This window comes from Halichoeres trimaculatus, unplaced genomic scaffold (genome assembly GCF_033239565.1).
Source record: "Halichoeres trimaculatus isolate MK-OKI-2021-1 unplaced genomic scaffold, fHalTri1.1 fHalTri1_scaffold_2, whole genome shotgun sequence".
Taxonomy (NCBI): Eukaryota; Metazoa; Chordata; class Actinopteri; order Labriformes; family Labridae; genus Halichoeres; species Halichoeres trimaculatus.
This window is the reverse complement of record NW_027437180.1, coordinates 26697726-26724099: the sequence shown is the minus strand read 5'-3', so window position 1 is coordinate 26724099 and position 26374 is coordinate 26697726. Positions and strand designations below refer to the sequence as shown.

At 38.3% G+C, this 26374-nt stretch overlaps 1 protein-coding gene across 3 annotated transcripts in view; it reads left to right on the top strand.

Annotated features, from left to right (window-relative positions):
- The window catches only part of sh3gl2a (SH3 domain containing GRB2 like 2a, endophilin A1), a 38604-nt gene extending 28367 nt beyond the window's left edge, over positions 1-10237 (top strand). The window contains exons 2-13 of one of the 3 annotated variants that reach the window (XM_074697252.1): positions 329-397; positions 1037-1109; positions 2696-2839; positions 3096-3229; positions 3318-3476; positions 4070-4173; positions 4293-4408; positions 5094-5108; positions 5270-5281; positions 5712-5723; positions 7482-7493; positions 7604-10237. In XM_074697252.1, coding sequence (XP_074553353.1) covers positions 329-397; positions 1037-1109; positions 2696-2839; positions 3096-3229; positions 3318-3476; positions 4070-4173; positions 4293-4408; positions 5094-5108; positions 5270-5281; positions 5712-5723; positions 7482-7493; positions 7604-7800 — 1047 coding nt within the window. In that variant the 3' untranslated portion in view covers positions 7801-10237. Of the gene's footprint in view, positions 1-328; positions 398-1036; positions 1110-2695; positions 2840-3095; positions 3230-3317; positions 3477-4069; positions 4174-4292; positions 4409-5093; positions 5109-5269; positions 5282-5711; positions 7494-7603 lie in introns of those variants that run through there. The other 2 variants (XM_074697243.1, XM_074697232.1) reach the window with 2 other exon arrangements.
- Positions 10238-26374: the final 16137 nt, after the last annotated feature.

Here is a 26374-nt window from a genome sequence, read left to right as displayed (position 1 = left end):
GCTGGGAGGTGTTTACCAGCAAGGGATCTTAAGCCGTGTTTCCACCAAGCAGTCCGGGTGATATAGCCCTGCGAGGTCTCTTTTCCCTGTATTTTACTCAGCTTATGTGTGACATGAATTCACAGCGTGTTTTATTATTTTGTCAGGCTGTTTCAATGAAACCTTGTTGTGTCATGACCTGGACTTTCTGAGAGAGTAAATTCTGTATCAAAATGTTGGTTTGATGTGTTTCTCAGCAGTGAGGTTTTGACCCAATCTATTTAAATAAATTGAACAAAAAGAATGAAAGATTTAACCCTGTTCTTCTTCTCTGTTTGTCTTTTCACAGAAAGTGAGTGAGAAAGTTGGAGGTGCAGAAGGAACAAAGCTCGATGAAGACTTCACTGAAATGGAGAAGGCAAGACTGAACCCTTTCTGCATTTCCTATTAGTACTCATCTGAAAATAAAGAGCTTTTGATTAAAAAAATAACCAAAACATTGAGGAATCCCAGCAGACCAAACACTCCAGCAGTCAGATTTAAAACCTGCCTGCAGCTGAAAGATTTTACAAAGATGTCCACCAGTGTTGCCATGCAGTCCTCAAAACCCATTTCGAGAAGCTCATGCAGTTTTCTGATGGACCAGCTCTCGTTAGAAGAGAAAAAAATGAATTTTACACAAAAAAATATCTGAAATAGAAACAGAATGTACTGTGAGGTTCAAGTAGACTGAAAAGTTGTAAGAGTTTTCAGTCCAGCCTCAGCTGCTCTCAGGTAGAATTGTGCTAGCTTAGCTTCAGTATGGGAGAGCTGTTGGGTCTCATGCCACTAAAGCAGAACTTAGCAGCATTTACAGTCAGATTCAGGCATCTCTCTCACAACCAATGTTAAAAACATTGTCATACTTTTTTAATCTGAGCTTACTGATTGGTGCACTAGGAGCATCAAAACTGATTATTTTCCCTAACCTTACCCAACTGTCAGACATCGATCTATTCATCTTCACCTACTGTTGTTGGCTCCCTCCTCATGTTGTTTTAAAATTTGTGCTCTGCAGAAGATGGACGTTACATCCCGGGCAGTGTTGGACATCATGACCAAGACCACTGAGTATCTGCAGCCAAACCCAGGTGACTAAAGACAGCTGTGTTATACCTTAATGGGATGTTTTCTTTGTTTTTTTGATTTTTAACTTAAATTTATTGGGGAGTTTTTCTGTGTTGTATACAAATTAAAATATAATTTAAAAATATAAATAAATGCATCTGCTCACACATTCACGGTAGGTATATCCACATGTACACATAAATCTGCACACATATTTACATGTATTTACATATATGGATACACCAATACACACAGAACACAATTGTATACACATACATTAACTAAAAGATTTTTTTTTAAATAATAATAATAATAATAAGTAATATTTGAAAATAAAATGCAATAAAAAATAAAACAAGAGTAAGAGTAAAATACAATTTAAATAATAATATGACAAGGAGGATGCAACTTGTTTTTGTTTTATTTGGTTAGACTTGATTTTTCATGAGGTTGTTTTTGTTGTTATATTCTATAAATGGTTGCCATATTGAGTGAAACATGTTAATCTTTCCGTTAATCTTTCCCCTCAGGGTAAACTTGATTTTTTTCAAGTTGTAAGAGTTTCATTGCATCATTCATTAAAGCTTGATAAGCTGGAGGATTTTTTTGTTTCCAATTCAGCAGAATCACTCTTCTTGCTAGCAGCATCACAAAACATAGCACATTTTTCTGGTCACTTGACAAAGAGAGTCTACCAAAGCCGTCCCAACCCCCAAACACTGCAATAATTGGGTATGGATTGATTTGTTACTGGAAAATTTCAGACAAACTTTGAAATATTTTATATTTTTAACATATGTGCCATGGAAGCTGGTGCTTGTTCACATCATAGGGTTAGGGACTGTTGTAACTGTTGAAATGTTAGAATGTTTTATTTTTTGTTTGTTTTTTAGAGGGGTGAGGGAATGTTTAGGTGTTTTCAAAGGCTGAATGTTAAACTCATTAAAGAAACATCATATTGAATATGTATTAAATTTTCTAAAGCTGGGACCTTACAGTTTACCTTCATGAGACTCTTTAATTATCACAACCATACAATAACTAAAACACATTTTTATGTATGATAATGACTGAAAGATTGAGATGGTAGATACAAGTGGCCGGGATAAGTTGCGGGAGCTTGGACATTGGTCAGTTGAGTTAATAAGGATGCCTTTTGGACGCTTCCCTTCAGAGGTTTTCTAGGTTCCTCTACAAGGGGGGAGGCCTCAGGGTAGATCTAGAGCTCGCTGGAGGGATAATGTCGTAAATTCAATTTGTTCTGGGAACGCCTGGAGATCCCTGAGGAGAAGCTGGAAAATGTTGCTTGGTAGAGAGATGTTTCTGTTGACTTGCTCAGACCTGTTTCTGGATAAGCAGATGAAAATGGTTGGATGGAACGTTGGAACAAAGTAGAGATAAAGATGTTAAAATGGATGAAATTAAGCTGCTGTACAGGCGGTCAGGTTAGAATCAGTTTCTGAATCAGAGTAGACTCATGTTCCATGCATGTCTCAGATATTCTGATGTTTAACCCTCACTTAAAATAATCAGTCCAGAACTACAGGATGATTTATGACCTACAGCAGATCCAAGTGTTGTTTGGTTAACTGGTGCTCTGTCTTCTCAGCTACCAGAGCTAAGATGAGCATGATGAACTCCATGTCTCGTATGCGGGGGCAGGAGAAGGGACCGGGCTACACACAGACTGAGGCCATCCTCGGAGAAGCTATGCAGAGGTTTGGCAGGGAGCTCGGAGAGGAGTCCAACTTTGGTAAGATGCAAAACATTAAAGCTCCACAAAAGAAGAGAGGGAATACTTCTTATGTCAAGTTTCACAAAGCGCCCTCATTTTATTTTGCTGTATCAATGTTATAAACGATGTACAAGCCTGTGAGGAAGAACGTTTGCTTTGTAAAATGTTGTTTAAAAAGAATCTCTTTAAAATCTGCCCCTGATTTCAGTAAGATCATGAACTGGCACTGAAGTGTGGGCTGTCTCTGGTGGCTTGACGTGTCCATATTTTTCAGGCCCTGCTCTGATTGACGCTGGTGAAGCCATGCGTGAACTCGGGGAAGTGAAGGACGCTCTTGACATGGAGGTCAAGCAGAACTTTATTGATCCACTGCAGAACCTGTATGAGAAAGACCTGAAGGAGATTCAGGTACAAAGTGAAAAAAAATAGACACCCAGTGATCTGAGTCATTTCTGGGTTGAAGGCTCCAGTTTAACTTTCGCATCTCCTCTTGCAGCATCATCTCAAGAAAATGGAGGGCCGCCGCCTGGACTTTGATTATAAGAAGAAGCGTCAGGGCAAAGTGACAGAGGACGAGATCAGACAGGCACTCGAGAAATTTGATGACTCCAAGGAGATCGCTGAGCAGAGCATGTTCAACCTGTTGGAGAGTGATGTAAGGATCTGTTTTTATTTGGCTGCCATGTTAGCAGTGACATACCTTTGAATGCCTTGCTTTATGCTTTTTATTTGTTTGTCTGAATTAATATTTAAAAGGGATAATAGTAAACAATGAAGATTACAAAGCCATTTAAAATATTAAATGAGGCCATATTTGAAATCTTTTTCTCATGGGGCTTTAACAGCCTTTTTGAAAACAAGGGAGTTGCCCCCTGCTGGCCAATAGTAGAAATACTCTAAAGGAAGAGAAAACAAAGCCGCCCTCAATAGTCCTAATACTGCCTTAAACCGTACAAAAACACTCTCATTTGATTTTGTTAATTACATGGTGGTAAAACAATCTGTTATGATTTCTCATAACAAGCTCAATCACTTACGATTCTTGAGCCGCCTCGTTATTTTGAAAGCTCAAACAGCTGCTACTTGATCTCGCGGCAAGATAAATCAACAACTGCTGATTCCAAGGTCAAAAAATGAATCGTTGTTCCTAATTCTGTTTGTTTCCCCAAAAGCCCTGTGTGTCATCTTGGTTTGCAGATCAGCTTCCCTCTGTGATCTCTCTCTGATGGTTTTGTATACATTTCACAGATTGAGCAAGTGAGCCAGCTGGCTGCACTGGTCCATGCTCAGGTGGAGTACCACAGCCGTGCAGCTGAGATCCTCACACAGCTCTCCAGTAAGATCGACGAACGGTCAGTATTTTTTACTTTGTGTTCTACTGTAAATATAAATGTTGTGTTTTTAAATAATTGAAATGAAATATCTGTATATAACAGCACTAACTGTGTGGGTTTTTTTTTTTTTTTGGCAGGATAAGGGACTGTTCTACTAAAGCAAGGAAAGAGTACACGCCTAAACCACGCACATCTCTGGACTTCTCTATCAGTGAGAACCACAATGGGGGAATCCACGGCGCTCGCTCTCCAGGTGGGACCACAGTTACAACCTCACTGCTTAGAAACACATCCAGAAACGTATCCTGGTGCTGTGTGCACACTGTGAAGACTTGATGGGGAGTCTCATACATATGTGATTTCATTAAATCCCAGTCAAAGTGTAAAATTTTGCAGTAGTATTTACCCTTGAAGGACAGATTCTGGATTTGTTTCAGAAATTCTTTCCTTTCACATGCCTCTCTTTGCTTTGAAATTTTACTGTTGATTCTCAAATAACAAATTACAAGCAGTGAATCTATCATATGAATATATCACAGCCCTTTGCTGAGTGTCTACTTGCTCTCTGCTCCCAGTGTCTTCTGTTACTCCAGCCATCTTTGATGGGTGAAGGCAAAAATCTTCCAAAATAGCCAAAATGTATTAAACAGGAGGGTATTAAGACTGATACTGCTGTCATGATATAGCAATTAACTGAGATTGGTCACCTAAACTGAAAAAAGGGAGACGATTTTTGTTTATGTGTGAGAATAAAAGGACAGATATTTGAGAATTTACAGTGCATTCACTTTGTTTGCTAATTTTCTTTCTTTTCCTAGCGTGATTTCCCAACATTTCTGTTACCACCTGTTCTTAACAGACTGTCCTCCTCTCCAGAGCTGACTAATATAACTGTGCACTCTTCTCTTTCCCTCTATGATTTCTGTTCATTTTACCAGGGGCGAGGTCTCCAGGTGAGCATGCAGGTCAAACTTATTCATCAAAATGTTTTCTCCACCTGTGTGCTCATAAGTTCATTTTTTTTAACAACATCCCGTTTTTACACTTAAAAACCTTCTTACTGTCTTCTTTACGTTCCTTCCCCCTTGTGTGGTTTCCTGTTCCCTTCTTGCAGCAAGGTCTCCAGGTGAGACAAAGTGAACCCCCCCCAGGAGAGAGATACGATCATATCTCTTTCATCCCTTCATCATTCCTGTTTATTTTACACTCATCTGTTTTTCTCTCTTTATGAGAAAATTGTTGCAAATGATTCAAACCACAGAAAAACAAGTGCTGTCTGTTCGCTGAACATCAGATCTACATTGATGATGAAAATCTTATCGGTGAACCAGCATTTGTTTTTTTTGTTTTGTTCACTTGTGAATCTGTTTTATCCTCCTATTTTTATCCTTCTATTCTCTTCCAGTTTGATTTCAAACTTGTTTCTCCTCACCTCGTTATCGACATCATCATTGCGTCACCAGCTGTACTTACCCATCACTTAATCCTTTATTCATGCAGAGAATTTATGAAACATAACCACTGCTCTGCTTTGCTTTCTCCTTTCCCCTTTGCAGCAAGATCTCCAGGTGAGCTAGAGTGACTTTGGAAGAGATGCAAAATCTCTTGATCACTCTTTCTTTCTCTTTTCATTTTACGTGACTTTTCTGAACATATATTTTTGTCTGGATTGTTTGTTTGCAGTGCAGCTTGTCTGCAGTGCCGTTTCTGTCTAACCCCTTGTTTCTCTCTTGACTGTATTGTTTCATCAGATCTTTCTGTTGTTGTTAAAGGACTAGTTCAGAATTTTGGGAAATGAGCTTTCCTGAATTTTCCTGAAAGAACGATTAGAGGATTAAAATGACTCACTCCTGAAGGTTAAATATGAAATCACAGGAAGGAAGCTTAACACTAAGACTGGAAAAGTAACAAATTCCACCAGTCAGTCACTTTAGATCAAGTTCATCTCTTGGTTTTATCAGGTTGTCCCACCTAACCTGAACTGGAGCATTAGAGCCGCAGCTCTCTTCAAAAACAGTCTTGAAGATAAAATAAAATGTTTAAATGTCAGTTATAATCTGGTTTTGACATGTCATCTTAATCCAGGATCTTAAAAATGCTGATAGGTAAATTTTGTTCAAGAGGAAAACTTTTAGGCCCAGATTTGAAAGCATTGCTGTGAACTGCAGTTCCTCCAGTGGCCACCTGAGGCTGACTCCCAAAGTGAGGTGTTCCTCATTAGACCTCAGTTTAAAATGTTTAACTTTACAACCACATTGCGCATTTTAACAGTCCAGTACATTGCAATAATGGCAATTCTTTTACTAGTCAAAAGCTTAGATTACAGTAGTACTTTACTGTGAAGTAATACATAAAAGGGGCCAATAGAACGGTTCAAAAGTCCTCATAAAAGTATTGAGGTGTTAAAGTGTTCAAGCCCTGGCCTCTGTTTTGATCTCTGCTAAAAAGAAATGACATACTCAAATTAAAAAGAGAATATCTCTGCATCTACAAGGTCTATTTGAATCACCCTGGTGTCATAAAGAAGGGAGCACTTGTGATTTTGTTTAGAGGAGTAAGTTATGGTATTTATGTCACTGGCTCAGAGCAATACCTCAAGTGTTACTCAAACAGAGTTCAGTTGTTGTATGACTTGACAGCATTTGTAGCTGAATTTAGTCTGATGTGCAATATGGCTTTATTTATTTATAAGTGCTTCGTTTCATGCCTTTTGTTGTTGAGTGACCTCACAGTCCCCCCACTGGGGGACTTTAGGGTTTAAAGGGTTAAGTGTTAAGGGAAATAATATAATTTAAAAAATGCCTTTTTTATATGACATCAAAACTATTCAGGTTAGCTACCACCACACAGACATCATTAAGTGAATTTTAATTTGCACACATTGTTGACCTAAATGTAGCCAGTTCTCTGGGCCTAACTCAGTTTTCTTAAAAATGTCAGGCAACATAACTTTGGCTACTTCTATTATCTATACAGTCAGGGTTTTTTTCTCATTGAAAAATGTCTGAGAAAAACTGATGTGGTTGTTGTTCCCCCTACTGGCCACAAGGGGGTAAATGAGCCAGTGTTGCCCTATTTCCAGTCTTAGTGCCAAGCTACAGCCTTATACCTGTAAGCTTCACAGATGGAAATTACATCCATCCTCTTTTCAATTTTCCTGCAAGACAGAAAAAGACCATGACCCAAACTGCAGAACATTTCCTTTAAATGTGGTGTGCCTAATCTTGCTTTTCTTTTTCTGCACACACTGACGTGAATATTTTGTGTCTCCCCTCTGCTACATCCCCCCCCCCCCTCTCCTCTCCAATCCACTTTCCCATTTACAGCCAGGTCCCCAGGTGAGCCTTTGCACAAGCTTTCCTTGTGAAAAGTTCTCTGTTTCCTAAATGCAATCATCTTCTCCCCCTTCTGGACTCCACTCTAACTTTTTTAACTCTGTTCCCTGCAGCCCCTATGGACCAGCCCTGCTGTCGTGCACTTTACGATTTCGACCCTGAGAATGAAGGTGAGCTAGGCTTCAAGGAAGGCGACATCATCACCCTGACCAATAAGATCGATGATAACTGGTATGAAGGGATGCTGCATGGCAACTCTGGCTTCTTCCCCATCAACTATGTGGATATCCTGGTGCCATTGCCTCACTAGGACGTCGCCAGTATGAGCTATCTGCAAAGGTGGTGAAAGAATCCAAGTGTTCAGTTCCTCCCTCCAGTGTTCCCAGTAATCTTTTCCTAAACATTCCTACTAAACCACCTGCACTCCACTTTACAGGAGGCATACAGCAACAACACAATAACAAGCAAAGAATGATAAAAAATTAAAGAAAGTATGCACCAAGTGAGTGTAGAAACTTAAAGTGAAGAAATATCTGCATTGATGTCGTTGCTGCCCTTAGTCCAAGGAGGTTCTTTCAGGCTTCCAGTCATTTTAATCAACTTCTGTCCGGCTTTGTCTTTGTTTACTTTGGCTGTCAGTCCCTCATGAGTTTATCAGATTAACAGATTTACAAAGAACCAACTATTTCTCTCATCCACTGTACTTTGTTGGAACCTCTACAGTAGATAGACACTTTTTCTCTCACATACTAGAAAAAGAGAAATTGGTCCACGTGTTTCATGTTCCTTAGAAACTCTAGGTCAAGCATGGTTTCAAGTGTTAATGTTTTATCTTGCAAAAAAATATGTTGAGAGGAGTTTAGTTCTTATTTAGTTATTTCTTTTTTTTCTTTCTTTTTAATCGGTACTTGCATTTAGGATGTTTGGCATGTTAGGACAGTTTTTGGGGAAACTACGTCCTATCATGCTCAAAAACTCTGTCTAAAGGATGTCTGTCAACTTTCAACCAGAGTTTTGAAAAAAGTCGTAGATGGATCCATATCTTACTGTTAAAACAAGGAAAAAACAGGATTACCCATGGTTTTGTTTTTACATATCTACATATGCCTCTGAGTGATTTAGATACCAAAGTTACCTGCAAAAACCTGTATCGACTCCTGTTTTAGCTTCAAGATTTCTAGACTGTAAATGTCAGTAAATCTGTCGGATTCATCAGGGTGAAGCTTGCAATCTCTAGTTCTCTGGTATTTTTATCAGGAGGAGAAAAACTGTATTCTTAAGTATGTGACATTTCCTATCTGAGCCAGTGATTCGTGGAGTGATGACTTGATTTGCAGAACCACAAGTTGTGCAGTTTAACCTGTTTGAAGTGATGTAAGAAAACTCTAATCCTCCAACGTGTATTTTATCAGCAGCTTGTGTGACAAATGGTTGATGTATTGTGGTATAATAACTTATAGGTCTTAACTGCTCTTAGGGGCAAAAGTTTCTCTGCAGCTGAAGCTCTTTTTCTGCTGCATCCCTACTAGTCGGATTAGTACTCCATAGTTTAGCTGTCTATAAGCCATTGATTGAGATGAAACTGAAACAGATGTGCACAAATGGCCTAATGGAATGAAAAGTCATTTTTTGTTCTGTGTTGGTAAAAATCTTTTGCAACTTAAACAAAAAAAGAACCCAGTTACCTATAATGGATGAAAAGCCGCTGGTTTAGTCTTTTTATTTAATGTTAGACTTCAGATACAATGCTAATTCTAACACTCTGTTTCATTTTTCCAACCAGCTGTAGGGTTGAGGCAGTACTGAGTGTGTGTTTTTCCATCTCTGTCTGAAAATCTAGAAATCAAACCAGCTTCAGTGATTACAAATCATCTTTTGGTCAGCTGAGAATTTACAAGCTGTAGCCAAACACAATAATCCCAGGGTTTTGTTCTCTGTTATTTCAAAAATGTATTCATCATCCTGCACAATCATCTGTGCAGCACTCTGTTTGTTTTTTAGTTTTTTTTTTTTTTTCACCCGTCTTGTGGTAATATTGTGCTTGTTTTGGGGGGAGGGGTCTGCATACTGCACGTGTAATAATGCAGAGGGGCGGGGCTGCAGAGGACCTCTGACATTGAGGTGTTTATGGTGTACTGTCTCTGACATTGTTCAACATTAAAAGAAAAACATGATGTCTCTTTGATCCACAGACTTCATCAGATTCAGTAGATTTACAATAAATGATGCAAAATCACCTCACACTCAGTGTCGTTTTTTTAAAGGAAGCACAACTTTATTGGACAGTACTCTATATTGGCTAGGGGAGAATAATGGTAAAAATTGAAGGTAATGTATTTATTTTTTAAAGGTGACATAACTCCTTCCCATTTTTTCTTTCACTTTTTTTTTAAACAATCGTGTGTATCTTTGCCCTCAATGAGGACTGTACAGCTTTTCTGTGTTTTTGTTTTCACCTTGTGTGTATAGTTGCGCATCAACAGTAACGTATCTTATTTTTGTAATTGTGATTACAGTATACTCTAACAGTATAGATGTATATATACAGTATATTATCCAGAAGCAATGTGAAAGGAGGGATTCTCTGTGCTGCACATGATTGTCTTTGGATTGTTTTTCTTTTGTTTGTTTCTTTTCTGTTTGTTTTTCTTTTATTCTTGCACTGGATTCTAAGACTGTATGCTTGACGTAAAGAAAAAAATGTGATAAGTCAACGTAATTTATTCAAATAAATACAGAGAAATGGTTATTGTCCTGATGTGTTTTTCTTCACTGATGCATGCAATACAGGATTTGTGTGCCCTCTTCGTACAGAAATCTGTTTTCAAAACCATTTGCTTTTTCCTATCTAGTTAACCTCCACTCTATCTTTAGCTGGTGGTTTCAGGGCGTAGCATAGACACTGCAGGGCAGCGCAGCAAGACGATAGTTGCATTATTTATTGTTCTGGTGGAGTGATGTCCTCCTGCAAGAATCCAACCAGAGGAAAATAGGTCAGGTAAAAAAATCTCTATGCTACCTCTGAGAAAGCAGAAATGCCTCAGAAATCCTGTTAAAGCAACATTATCAAAGTCATGACTGCAGCTTCAAGCGTCTTAAAGGCTTTTAGAGATATGAATGTATGAATACACAACCTGTACAAATCAAGAATAGAAATGCTGTCGTAAACATGACTCAAAGATGCAGTACATAATGTTCTGTGGGGTTGTGTACATGTTACTGACAAACTGTGACAGGTAAAGTGTCATATAACTTTGTAGTTAAACATGTAAGCTGACAAAGCAGGACATCCTTCCAATTTGAAAATAGTAAAGAAATCTACTGGAAAATAGTTTAAACCGGAGAAATATGCTCAACTTCTGACCTCTTCAACATATTCACAAAGATGATTAACTGACTTTGTTTTACTTAAACATCTGATTGATACTAATAATGTCAATGTCACACAACCAGTGAACATTTTCAGCATCAAACTTGATTAGGCCTATACTTACTGTACTATCCTCTCCTTAGCTTTTATTTTCCTAAAATCTTGAAAGGAGGAATAAAATAATAGTGTATTCATGCTGTTGTCCTGAAAATATCACCTAAATATGAAAGAAATGATTTTGATTTGTTTTATTTGTAATCTTAAATTTCAGGAATGGGAGAAAAACTGGAAATAGCTATGTAAATTCAACATTTTTGATCCGTCCATTAGCTTAATTATCGAAGGAGTAGTAAGTGCATATTTTGCATTATTTAAAAAAACTATCAAAGTTTCAGGCTCTGATAAACTGAAGTGCATTTTTGCTTGAACATTTTGTGTATGCTTCATGAGCTAAAAATAAAGTGCTGTGCACAAGGATATAAAAATTGATGCAAGTTAAAAGTATTCACTCCAGAGAGGCCAATGTGCTGCACACAGGGTAAAATATAGTGAAGTGTGCAAAAGTATTAATATCAAGGTGCAAATTTAACCATCAATAAACAGATGTCCAGGGTCCTTATGATTCATTCATAAAAGTATGGTTGAAAAGTGTGATTATTCTGCATTTGTGCATCACATGGGCACAGTGTTTGACAATCTGATAAGGCAGCTGTGGTTTTAACTGTATGACAGTTAACATCAGACGTGACACCTTGAGGTCCCCACCCGTTATCTGTCACCACCATCAATCTGGCTACACCCTGTGTCATGCACACAGTTCAACCCCAGCTTTGCCTCTGCCCTGCCACACACATCACACACATATCACACTCACACAGCTCTGCCGCGTTGACACCGGTCCAGTTTTGGGGAGGCCACAGACTAAGTCATTGTGGTCTTTGAACAGCATCAGAGCATGTCACCCTCATAGTCACACACCCTGTGGCCTTGAACTCCACACAAAACTGCAAATATAGACACAGCCAGCACTTTGTTTGACATAATGCAGGTGAGATGAATCCACAAACACTTATATTAACCACAGTAACTGGCATTGTCGTATGTGTACAGGTGGATATTGTGGATACAGGGCGTCTCCTGCTTAATGTTGTTTATGAAACAGTGCCAGCTATCTGTCTCGTTCATTCTGCTGCTCGCCACAGCTGAGAGCAGGGGGGAAGCTCCCTCTGGTGGCAACTCAAGGTGCTCAGAGTGGGGCCCTCTTTCCAACTCTAGATATGAAGGTTTACTAGAGATGGCACAAATAAAAAATCATGACAACACAGCAAAGAAGGAATATTATCATAAGTCTCACATCTTCATATCTGAGATAAATTTAGAATGATTTTTTTCCCAGGCAAGATTTGGCTGTACATCTTTTTCTATAGACCTGCAATAAATAGGATTCCAAGAGAGGATAAAAAATGATGCAGCGTAACCTGAGATGTTACTTTTTACTTTACCTGCTGATCCTCTGCATCATTAAAGCTTCTGGTACCTACATTACTCTCACTACAATTTTACTTCAGATAGTTTGGTAGGAGAATCAGATGAATCACTGGTGCAGAAGTAGCCTTGAGAATTTAGACCAATTACCAACAAATTGCAAACAAATAAGTTAAAATGTTCTGCTTAGGTCCAACTATCCTACTCCAAAAACTCACAAAAAGAGCTCAGAGCGCACCATGTAACAAATCTGCAGATCACCCCAGATAAAGTAATTTAAGGGAGTTCATCTTATACAGTACTTAGAGTAATTCAGAGTGTAAATAAACAACAGATTACCACATTCTGTAGCACATTTTCCTGATTTCTGACAAAAATTATCTCATTGATGCAAACTATGCAAAATAGGTTGATGTGCTGTCATTCCTCAAATTATCTCAGTGGGTAATCATCTACAAAAACAAAACAAAAACTGAAAACCACAACACTGTAGGTCACAGTATCTGCAGAAAATCCATTTCCAGGAAAACAAAAACATGTTGACAACACACACACACACCTCTAACACGGAGCGTAATGATGTGTCTCCTGACACATGCCCACACACTCTCTCTCTCTCTCACACACACACACACACACACACACACACAGACTCACTCTGTAAGTCTGAGGAGGAAGAGGGGGTGACGAGACAAGCAATCCAGTAAAAAGCATTCCTCAGAGCCCCTCTCCTGGTGGGTGGCCTGCTCGGACGCTGCGGCTCATTTTCCTGAAATCCTTCACTCCCATTGTGTCTGGCCATCACACTGTCTGTCCACCGCTACATTCACTGACACACTTTTATCAGCGGATCACTTCTAAAAACTTCATCTGTTGTGTTTAAACACGAAGTGATCCTTGGCCACTGTTGACTCAGGTCTTTTAGAACAGCTGGTTGTTTATCAGAGGCTTGTGCTTTTTAAATAAAGATTATTTTGTATTTTCAACCAGAGTATGCAAAGCTTTTATTGTGAGAATCAAGTTAAACCAGCCGGTGTCTAAGAATTACAAGCAGGTTGTTGAATTAATTTCAACGATTTACTTGGTTTGCGTGTAAAGAGGAGCGATGCTCCACTTCAGTCAGCCACTCAGCAACATCCAGCCACGGCAAGATAAAACTGGCAGCCACTCCATCATATCTGACACTTGAATCAGCCACAACTCTTAATGCATGAATGGTGGGCTGCATCTGCTTTCTTGCAAACCGCAAGACACCCACACTAGTTCCAGACATGTCCTGTGCATTCAGCAAGGTCTGAGAACAAAAAGTATCAAACCCAGGTCCCACCCACAACCTAAAGTACATCAAAACTGGTTCTACTGCTCGCTCACACATGTAAAACATACTGTAATTATACCACTGTGTGTAATACATGACCAGATACAGCCCTATAAAACTGAGTACACTCCAAAAAATGACCTAAATACTCACTTTGAGCAAAACGTTTTTAGGACACTTTGGGACTTTGAAAATCTTATAATTTCATGATGTAATATATGAGAAACCTAGAATTTCCATCATTTACCGAAAAACTTCAGCAGCCCTGCAGTGCCAATTTTTTTAAATCAAATTTAAAGGATGCTATTTTTTAAGAAGACATTTTTAATGTTAATTTTTGAGGCTGTGTAATTTTTTTTACATACAGATTTTTTTTTTTGATTTTTTACTTTCAGTATAAATAAAAATGGTTTAAAAAAATAAAACGTGTCATTGAAAGGTCACTTAATTCTAAAGAGTAAGACTGAAAAAATGTAACTATTTAAGGTATAATCAAATTTTACCTTTTTATGAACAATTCAGCAATTTATGAAATTGATTTAAAATTTAAAAACTAGACATAATGTTTTTATTTAACATATGTGTGAGAGTATCAACAATTCAAATATTAGAAAACATGACATTATTGAGAAACATTGTATCAACATTGCATAGGGTTAGGTTAGGTTAGGATCAGTAATATAAATATATGTTCTAAAAAACTAATGCTATCACTGCATTATTGCTTTATTTTTGTTTGGTTTGTATACTCCTATAAAAGAATTTCCCCAGTGCAGCCTGTTTACAGTGTAGGCTGTGAAAATGTTTCTCATCCACTGATGCTTTTTTTAATCCTGCTTTTACAAATACAGAGTAAAGTGTCTATCAAAGACATTAGGGGTTTATCTAAGGAGAAAGGAAAAGTAGTGTGGACAGAAATTAAATCAAATCAATGAAAATAAACCTGTGACGGTTACTGAGAGCACACACACACACACACACACACACACACACACATACACGCACAGTGTCAGTGTGAGGAGCAGCTGTTGGTGGGAGTGTGCCAGTGTGTGTCATTACATGTTTTCCCGTGGCGTTCATACATAGTTTCTCTATTCAGCAGGAAAGCCCAGCTCTCAACACCACACAGAGGCAGCTAATTCCCCCGTCTGTCAGAGGCGCTCAAAGAGCCAGTGATTGGAGATGACAAATGAGGCAGTAAGACAGGTCAGGCAGCTAAACACCATCTCACAGAGTGGGAGAGGAGAGATACAGAGGGGGCGGGACTCAGAGAGGAGTGTGAGTGCCAGTATGGAGCAGTGTGTATATGTGTGTGTTCTTGCATATTTGTGAGTTCTTCCATGAGGGTCCATAGGGATCTGACACTATGCTCGTCCATCAGCTGTGCACCGCACATGAGTCTCTGTCACTCAGGCTTACCTGCTGGAAACTAACAGAAAAAGTCTGAAAATAATGTCACAAAACCCAGTTTTTTTACCCCAATTTATCTGCTGAGAAGTATGTGCGTGTGTGTGTGTGTGTGTGTGTGTGTGTGTGTGTGTGTGTGTGTGTGTGTGTGTGTGTGTGTGTGTGTCTCCTCTTTTGATGAGGAACTTAGCCTTTAATAGTGCACTTTGACTCAAACAGGGTTGATACAGGGACCACTTTGGTAGAATCCTTAGGAATTAAATAGAGTTAATGTTCAGTATCAAGATCTGGGTTTTTTTTCTTTTACCTTGCCAACTTTATTTCAATCCAAACCTTTGTCAAACCTCCTACTTCACATCTATTTGTGTTATTAAGAACACAGTTTGGTGTGATGTTAAAGTTTTGGTGAAGTTCAAGATGCTATTGCAGCTGCAGCCTTTGATATTTGAAACCATCATAATAAACTTTTTAAATCACATACCTGAAATATTTTAGTACAGTTTCTCATGACAAGTGAGCTGTTGAAATGATGGCCCAAAAGCCCACAAAGCCACAAAACTGACAGCTTCATCCTATCATGACGTGAAAAAAAAAATAGATAAATTATTTTACCAATTTAGCAAGTTTTCAAGCTTTCAAGTTTCAGTTGATCAATTGATCAGCTGGACAAACAGTTTCAGTGAGAGCTTTGCTCTGAAAGACCTTGTGTTTTTTGCAACTAAAACAAACATGAACCTTCAAAGTCTTTACGTCCCTTTCTGTGAGCTTTACCTGGAGAACTGTTGCATAATGATTTCCAGCTCACAAAGGGAACAATTTGTTAGTCTGTGCTAAGTGACTGGTGACTCCTTACTCTCTGTCTGTCACCTATCCTCAGAGTACACAGCAACCATACAGTGACAGTACAGCTAGAAACCTGACGTATTTGCTCTGGGAGATGAGTCTGGTAACCTTTCGTTTCTACAGGTTTCCAGCTGCCCTTTTCCAAGTTAGCTTAACCACTGCTGTGAGTTTAAAATGGGCTGTTGTAACTGCCTGTAAGGCATTTTTGTAAACAAACAAGATGGCTGCTGCTCATGTGTAACACTCTGCTGTTTGCTATTTCCTTAAAACCGAAGGCTAAACACATTATATACTCATGGTAAGTGTCATATAAATATCTTTCCAAATATGAGAAATGAAAAGCCCCATAAATAGGATGTTGGAACTTGCAACCTGGCCTAGCTGCCTACACCAAACACTATGTTGCCTTGAATGGTTCTGATAAAGTCCCTCAGAGAATCAAAAATTAGCTCGGGAGTCTTCATCAATTTCAAAAATGCTTTATGTACCATAAAGTTTAGAGGTGTTTTGTGGAAATTCATTTAAATCAATGAATAAAATTTAACACTTTAACACATGTGTATCACAGATTAAAAAAATACCAATTCAGGACTAAAATTACATGTATTAAAATAATTAATTGAATGAATTCCTCCTTACATAGCTAAATGGTTACAGTGGGCAAACCTGGCAATTATACATCAGGTTTATATTATGATATCATCAGGGAAACACTCACTTAAAGCACCGAGTGGCAGATTTATGCAGCTGTTACAATGTTTAACAACTTATCTGAAACAAAACAACTCACCCTCCACTACACTGGGATATTTATGTATAGTGAGCTTTGGGGCAATATAATTTGGCAGCCCTGCAGCCTAATTCCTACTCATAAACTCTCACAAACACTGGTTCATTACGTTAAAGGCTTCCAAGTGTAAAGCGACAGTGAGGCTAAGAGAAGAGCTCCCATGTCAAATGGTGCTAAGGCCAGCCGCACTGCATGCAAAACAGTTCAATGGGACAACATTTGGTGTGCAAATCCATTTGTCCATTCAAATGGTGTCTCAAACAAAAAGTTGGTACACAAACAAATAAATCGACCTGAGGGGGGTAACAAATGAATTCATATAGGATCGAATCTGGCATCTCTTAGAATTTTTTTTTTTTTTAAAGACTTAAGAAAGAGAAATAATATGTACTGCAAAGGATTCTGTTGGTATCTTCACCCAGTGCTAAGGAGGAGCATTGATAAAGAGCAAGCAAGCGAAGCAGTGAAACCTGTCAGTTTCTGAATCTATTCTCCGTCTTTAATCCCGGAGACAGTCACACCCATCACACCGCCATTGTGCAGAGGAAGCCTCTTTATGCATGACAGAGTGAGAGTGCTTGAGTTTATTAACCTCTGAGAGCAACCCAGATCACACACACACACAGATGAACAGTATGCAACACACATTCAAGTCTTTGCTTTCAATTCATGCATGCATGTACTTTACTAATGTACACCTGCAGATTCAGGGTCCCAAACTACATCCCGGTATTACACAGTCTCTCTTTTTGTGACCAACTTGGTTTGGTTTTGCCTTGCCATTGGGCACTTACTGTACAGTGAGACACTCATATGGAACTTCTGTGAACTCTATTTGGAGAGAGTATGTAAGGGATAATGCATAGCAAGCAGTGTAAATAAGGCCTGCATACTCCAAGGCTTGTTATTTCTAAGGCACAAAACTGGTTGAGAAATAATTCCAAATTTCAGGACAGTGAAGCAGGGGAGCCAATCAGCTGCTCCTGACCGGTCGGATGTATTTCCAGTACATTAGAAATTTTGTCAGCTGACTGCATCCCCTCGCAGAGCAAAGCTACAAGCTTACCCCCAACATCTGGAAGAACCACTGCAACACCTGCTTGACGTGGGTCTTTGCTGATGAGCCATAACATTTTCATGCTAAGTGAAACCATTGTTGTTGCCAGAGTGTCAACAGGTAGAAGTATGTGTCAGATCTCCTTTCTGCAGATTGATTTGATATGACATGTGAGGCTTCACAACAATGATAATAAAACCAACTGAGATGGGGTTATGACTCAAGAATTTAACACACCCAGGTGATTATTAAGAAAGCTTGGTAAATGTAACTGCTTACATTTACCATCTTAGCTCAGATTTGTTTAGCTAAACAGTCAATTTGAAACATCTAAAAACAGCTGACCACTTTTTTCTCTTTGATTTCTTGATTTCCCCGTGATAAAATTCTCAACATTAAGAACTCAATAAAATAGCTGACAAGTTTTCCTGAGCCAGAAATATTCTTTAGACAAGCTTATGAAATTACACTCCATAAATAACATCTGTATCTCATAAGCTTTAGGTGCATTTGATTTGTTGATATTTGGATTAATGATGGGTGCTCTGTTTGAACTTGCCAGCTTGTAGAGGCTCTTCTGTGTTGAATTTACATGCCCTGTCCCAGAGTGGGTTTCCTCCTGCAGCGTGAAGACATGCAGGTTGGGTTAACTAGGGACTCCAGGGTTTCCCCCGTTGTTGTCATTGCAATTGTAAATGGTTGTATGTCTTTGTCAGTGTACCCACTGTGGACTTTTAATCTACCAGTCGTGAACCAATGCTTGCCCTCTGTGACACCCAAAGGTTTACTAATGTACACAGTTCTTGGATAGCTGGTAGCTTGTAATGTCTATAATATAAATTTAGTTGCTTTGAGCGCTACAACACAAATGTTTTACATCTACTTCTTTCCCAGGTATCTTAAAAAATGAAATAAAAATGCACACACAGTGTTAATTAATAGCATTGTTTAGTAGTTTTTCCTTTCTCTCACTTTCTCATTCCTCAAAAGTTGAGTCACCTCTGACCCGGGTTCATGGCTGAGTTTGGCTAATCTCTGCCAAGCACAAGCACAGCGCACCTCTTGAGAAAACCACAAAGACCACTTATCATCCAGTCTGCTAAGTACAAGGAACATAAATCCACATTATGTCAGACACAACACTGACCTAAAACCTTTTTTAAGACAATACTCCTCCAGGGTGTCTGTAAAAATACATTACATTTACACTTGGGAGGAGTTATACTAAAATAACATTCTTCAGCAGGTCTAATTACAGCAATTATACAGGTAGCAGATCTGTAGCAGACTCGATCCACAAAGAGGAAGATATGCTGCGTTTTAGTGCCTGATTGCTCGCGCACAAGATGTGGCTTGTATTGGCTTTTTGCCTTAAGTACAGATAATCCACATGTGTCAGTGATTGAGAAGGTACAAATCCCACAGTAACAGACACACAGGTGGCACTGAAAAGAAGCAGCATACCAGTCTAGATTTCTCTTACACTCTGTCTTACTTGGCCGACTACCCTGTGAGGCTGAGTCAGAAGAGCAACCTCCCTCTGAACAGCCCACATACAGGTATGCGTGAGATCTGCAACACCCAGCACATGGCTACCTCTCCCTCTTTTTCCAGGCACACACTCTCTAACAAGTGGACCGCTCTACACCACATCCTGTTTGAGTGGTCACGCTCTAGTCTCCCAGTCATGTCATGCATGATGTTATGCCCTTGCATGACTTTTTTAACTTCAGTCTAAAGAGCTTTAATAACCCTGGAAGAGATAATAATCATAATAATGTAACCGAAATTAAAAATAAACCCAATAATGATTTATAATGGTTGGTAAACAAAATGTGTGGCAGCCTCCAATAAGCCTATTTGGACCTTCAAAGAACTGTCATCTAGCTCTAAAATAACAATGGAGTACTAAACAAACTACAGCTCACACAGAAATGCAAAGACAAGTTTCAAAGTGGAGCAGCACTGTGCCTGTGGCACCCGGAGGCCTTGCTAGGTAAGAGAAATAATTCTTCTGTGATACAGGGCTTTGTCTATCTTACCATTATTTTCTGTTTCATATATAAGAAAAAGATGGTTTGGTCAACGTTTGTGCAGTTTTTCCACTGCAACCATCCATCTATCAACAATCTACATCACTGTTTCTCATTTGGCTTGCAGGGGGACTGGAGCCTATCCAAGCTGTCGTTGGAAGGGAGGAGGGGTAAACCCTGGACGGGTCTCTGTCTATCAAAGGAACAGCATGCAGAGACAAAACAAACTCACAACTACAGACAGTTTAGACTGACAAATTGACAAGTATGTTTTTGGAATGTGGAAGGGGGCTGAGTATCCACGATGCATAAGGAAAAACGTGCAAAATCTACACAGAAAGGCTCCTGCCAAGTCAGGCTATCGAACATGGAACTTTTTGCTGTACAGCCCCCAGTACAACCAAAATGCCTGCAAAAAAAATCATATATATATTTTACTGTATTTATATGTTCTGAAAAGTCTGTGAACTGCAAAGAGTTCATTCGTGAATCACATGGGGTGGTATTACTTCTTTTCAGATCTGACTTACTGCAAGTGATTCATTTATAGAGAAATCAATCATCCCTTCGTATTATGAAAAATCAACAGCTTCAATTTCAATACAATGACAAACATGCATTTCCAGAGCCAAGGCCCCTTTCAGTGAGTCCTTCATCTGCCAAGCTTAAAAAGACATGTCAGGAGTTTGACAGCTGAGAAAACACAAGTCTGTGCTCAAGGATATGAGTGGACACTGGATGAATACCTGCATCTTCCTGCTTAGGAATCAGAGGATTTAGTGGGCGGTGAAAGCTTGCCAGCAATGACACACAAAAACCTGTTGTACACCAAATAAATATTGTATTACCTGCTATCGAAGCAGCAGTGGTGATCAAGTTTAGATAGATCTTTTACAAAGGAACCAACGGTTATTGCTTCAATAGCAGTGATAAGGTAAATATATAGTTTCAGCACCCTAATGCCTGATATTGATCAATTTTATCTCATCTAATTCATCAGCATTTACATGTGTTTTCCCTCAAATATTTCTTCCTTAACCCACTTGTTAACAAAAAAGACATAGTTTGTGAATGTGTGAACCAGGTTAGCCAAGATGATTATCAGTTGGTATGCTTAGCTTGCCATCAGGCTGTGGGCAGTAACCTTATAATCATTGAGGAAGCCATCTAGCAATCAACAAGGTGCTAAATTAGCATATCAAAGGAAAATATTAAACCTTTAGCTTAAAACAACCTGTCTTATTGAGAGCAACCTTCTCTTAGTTTAGCACAAAGACTCTACAAAGAGAAATACAGGTAAAATAAAAAAAGTACACCTTTAAAAAGTCTTATTTAAAATTTTGCATTTCAGAACAAATTTGTCTAGGTTTATGTCTAGGTTTTTTTTGTTTGTTTGTTTTGTTTTTCAGACAGAGCAATGGCTGCTTTCAATAGTTGTGCCTTGCTGGCTAACAGGCTGTTAGCTGTTGTCTCTGTAATAGTACATTAGTATTCATGTCGTAGCTAAGTAGCTGGATGCTAACGGCTGTTTGTGGTGGTAGCTAATTGAGTTATCAATGCATTCTGGATGAAATTATAACAATTTGTGGGGTTCTTGATATCTTGGTAATATAGCATGATATCTCATTAAGATGGACACTTAATGAAAGTACTACCATATTTTTAAAACCTCCAATAAAAAAAAGGGTGAATAAATTTCTGCATCTAAACTCTTTCGATAAGTATCAAATTGACTAATGGTTTAATAAAAATAGTCTACAATAGAATAGAATATTATTTTTTTGATGCCTCATGAGGGAAATTTTTGCGTCACAGCAGCTTACAACAATTAAAGTCCAACATTGCAGTAACAAAAATAGAACAATAACAACCACCTAAGATAAGAACTAAAACTATAAGTTTGAAAAAATAGGACAAAAAAAACAGAAAGAATGGAAAATTGCGCCTTTTACGAACAATATAAGTACAAGAATACACATCAAACGATGAATACTGAGAAGACGTGCTACAAAGTGCAAAACATTAAGTTCAAATCTAAGCTCACTGTGTCCACTGACTGAAGGTTCAAGGGAAAACAGCCAAACAGCCAAATCTTGACTTCATTGGAAATCTTTTGGCAAACCCACAGAGCTCTGTGCGGTAACATCACACCCTCTGGCCTCGCTGTCAGACAGCAGACGCGCAGACAGAGAAATGAATCTATGTTAATGAAGTAGAACAAAATAAAAAGAATAGTGCTCGCCTCCTGTAACCATCCTAACATGAGATCTTATTGTGCAACATAGGGTCCTTTCAGGTGCAAACAGGGGTAAAAAATGCTTGTGTGCGGCTGCCTCCTCTGTGCAGGCTGAGACATCTTTGAGGTGTTGACACATAGATCTTTACAGAGCTTGACTGACACTGATGCACTGACATTTGTAACCAGGCATGACTATAATTGTGAGCTCTGTTACAGTGCTGGAGAGAGATACCATCTCTATCAGGGAGCAGGTGAGTCATTCAGTGTGAGTCATACTTAAAAAGCCTGATCAACAACTAAATTTGCACAAGGAGGAAGAAACAGGAGTAAATAAGCGATAAATATGCAAACTTAATGATCTTTTGTAACTACATGTATCCTGTTTATAACAGTCACAATTTCTTCCTATTGATGTTTTCCTCAGTGTTCTTGTCCCACAGCAGTCAGAGGTGTTCACAGATGTTAGTGAGAGTGTTTCTGGCCCATCTCTGATCCAGGAGTTAAAAAATATGTTGTCTACCATATTCTAAAGAAAGACGTGGTTGACTGCAATTGGTGATAAATTGTTCAGTACAACTGAAATATATGGCAGTAGCATTTAGCCACCGGGTTGCAGGCAGTGGTAGATATTAAACTCTCTTCATAATTATCCAAACAAAAAAAGGAATTCAAAACACTATTCAGGAAAAGAAGTGTTTTTTTTAATTCACGGAATAAATATAATGTTAAAAAAGGCATGTGCTACACTTTCTATGTAAGTGTAGAAGTTCAGATAACCTGAGTCATCCTTCTCATGTCTAACAGAACTTAATTAAGCCGCTCTGTTTTTTTGTTTTTTTTTAGCACCACCGCTTGTTCAAGAGGCGTGATCTCGTCTTAAGACCTGTGTTGGAGTCGCAGGTAATTCAATCTCTGTGGGTTGTTCACACCCGGTAATCAAATAAAAATCTTACAGTTTACACAGAAGATACGTATGATTGATTGACATGAATTAAGGTGTTAATTAATTTAAGATCACTGAAGAAAGAGATGCAAGTAAAGCACTGTCAGGAACATTTAGCCCTAAGGCGGATTCATGCTGTAAAAAAAGTAATTTGTTAAATCAATGTGTCACTTGAAAAGGCTTGAAGGAGCAAGGGTTTATTGTAGCCTTGTGCTCGAAGGAAGAACAATCTTTATGGGTTAAACTGAAGAGAGAGTTTCTGAAGCTACTTTATTTATACATAAAAGTAAGAAAGGCTGTAAAGGTTTGAGTGTCAAAAAGAAAGCACAAAGAAAAAGTGAAAATTTTTCTCAACTAAATTTTATGCCACTGAAGCCACTAAAATAAAAAAATGGTTCACAAAAAGCTACCCCTCTTCATACTGTCATTAATTAACATTAACACTCAGAACTGCCATTTAATGTTACTATTATTACTTGCTAATCTATCTTCTATGAAAACATGATCTACCTTATAAACACTTTTACAAGCATGCTTTAAATATTTTTAGAAAGTTTCCTTTTTTTAAGGAGTGGATATCACGTTGTCAAACAGAGTTTCTTGTTTCTAATTTGAATCTCCTTGTGTGTGTGTTTGTGTGTGTGTTTCCTGACCCAGTCAGACCACTGTGGGGCAAGTGAGGGCTTCATGTTTGCATTTGCAGCTGCAGGGACTTGGTGAGGATGCAAAGTTCTGACGGTTGACTTGCTCTAAACCCGGGCCAGTTTACATAACTGAAGCACTGCAGTGCCAAGGAAGCCTGCCGTTAAATCAATGTGTGTGTGTGTGTGTGTGTGTGTGTGTGTGTGTGTGTGTGTGTGTGTGTGTGTGTGTGTGTGTGTGTGTGTGTGTGTGTGTGTGTGTGTGTGTGTGTGTGTGTGTGTGTGTGTCTGTGCGCTTATAATAAAAACATGTGAATAAATGAAGTATGCAAATAAGTGTTGATTTATCTCTTTTATCAAGGAAAGGTTATAAAATTGTCAGTGTGAATCATTAAGCAAAGAAAAGAATGAAATATGGCCCTTAATTTTTTTTGTACTAACTGCATACTTTTTTTCTTTTTTACAAACCTTGAAAGATCATTTATGTAGGGCCTTGTTACTCAGATAAACAAATGCTTAACTTGTACATTTTATTTCTGTTGTTATGTTTTCCCATTAGAAATAATTTAACAAAAAGGCTTTAAAATTTCTCAAAGGCTTAAGTTTGTCTGATTACCCAACTTAAATAGTTTTGACACACATATATTAATGAAAAAGAATGGGAAAAAAAAAAGTATTTTTTATTATTTAAACGGTAGCACAAGCCTTCTTTCTGTCTAATAGTAGTCCTTGAGTTCTTCAACACGTGAAAATGTGCAGCTCTCACATGCTTATAGTCAAGTGTTCAAATTCAAATGTCTAATTTGTTTGTCTTTGTTTGGAGAAAGCCGTTTCTCTCTGGCACAGCCAAAAGTATACGTGAGACATAAAGTGAAGAGCTCTTCATTTGCCTTGGCTGCAGCTCTTTGCTCCTCTGCAGCTGTCCCGGCCTCCAGCCGTCATTTGCGTCTCCAAAGCGTGCTATGATCGACAGGTGGAGGCCTCTCACTGCTGCATCAATGCATGGCTCCAGGGCCCTTAGCAGCAGAAGCTCTACCGTATGACTCAGTGATGCTAAACTCTAGTGCACTTCATAAAGTAGGCAAGGTTTGCAGCACAAGGTAAAAGGATTAAAACAGTGAAGCATTCAAAAACTTCAAGTGAGGAACTGAATTAGAATACAAGAAAGTGGAAGAACGGATCATTTCAATTTTGCTAAAAAAATTTTTTTAAAAAAATCCAGAAAAAAAGGGTGCAGCAATTCCTATGTACAATATTGTATGGTTTCTTCTCTTGTCTTGGAAAATACAAAATATAAGGTCATTTAGTTATTGGGATATCAGCTTAAATGATTCTTTCCAGACATCATCAGCTAATTTTGTAAGTGAATTTTCTTTTTAGCCTGCAGGAGGTAGCATCAGATGGAACAATAAAAAAATATATTACAAAAAAAGAATAATCTAAAAAAAAGGCGTTAAAAAACACAGTCTTTTATTTTGGATTTGTGTTGATTCGCGAAATGTACATCCAACATTCGCTCCTCTTTTTTGCTCAGTTTTGGTCTCTGCCAACAACAAAAGAAAAAGCCTGGCTCAATAGCTATAAATTATTCAAGCCAGTGAATGATGGGCAGATAGTTTAGAGCCACAAAACAATAAAAAATAAGATTTTAAAAATAACACAAAGTCTCAATGTTAAGAGATAAGGGTTGTATTATTTTGAAATTTTGTCGGTTAGATGGCCTGGGAACGCCTCAGTATTGCCCTGGAGGAGCTGGTGGAAGTGGCTGGAGACCCAAGAACTGGATAAGCAGTGGTAGATGGGTGGATGGATCGATTGTTGTTCAGTCCTGATAACTGAAAGAGGACAGTGTACAGAGGGGACACCTGGAAAGTTATACTGAGATATGTTTTTCTTACTTTCTTTTTTCAAAAGAATACTTTAAGCAGGTATCAGGATTCTTTATCACTTTTGCAACAAACGGAGTGTGTTATTAAGACATGTAAGCTAACGGGCTAGCTTCTGTAATCACTTTCCTCATTTAAGAGCAGGAGGCTCAATGATGTTTTGACATCCTCCTAATTGGTATTTAAGCATTCTTTTAAATTAGTTCTTGGCTGTGACCCAACAATTTTATTTTCATAACATTACAGCTTCATTCTTGTAACATTATGGCTTTATTTACACAACATTGTGGAATTGTTCTGGTTACACTGCATGTTTATTCTGTTGACATTTTATGTCTTTAGCTTACAGTTTTAGTTTCAAACTCTTTAGATTTTTGTTTGTTTTTTTGAGGCCCAAGCCCTCTTGCAAAGTTTCAAAGTGGGTTCATTTTGGTAATTCTCTTCTTTATGATTCGTGTGGTAAGAGCAAAAAACTACAATAAAATCAAAACAATGAGCTATAAGAAGTTAAACTGCTTTAGACATTACAGATTTGGGTCAACGCAAATGTAATTTCATAGACCTTGAATGTAAGGCAGTTTCGATAAAAAAGGGAGAGAAGAAACAGCTTTTTAAATATATTAAGGTGATCAGATTGTTGCTCGTCTGATATTTTTTCATTTCACAAAGTGAGAGTTTGTTTTGATTTCTATATGAAAACTATCTCCTAGCATAGCTCATCAACACATCATAAAATTATTTTGCTTAAAGTGGGGTCACCTTTCAGCAGGCTAAGTTGATTTTTTAATCCACCAGCACAAACAAAGAGATAAAAGGCTCATGAACAAATATTAACAGTAAATGCTGCGGTCCTGCCAATTTGTGATGCATAA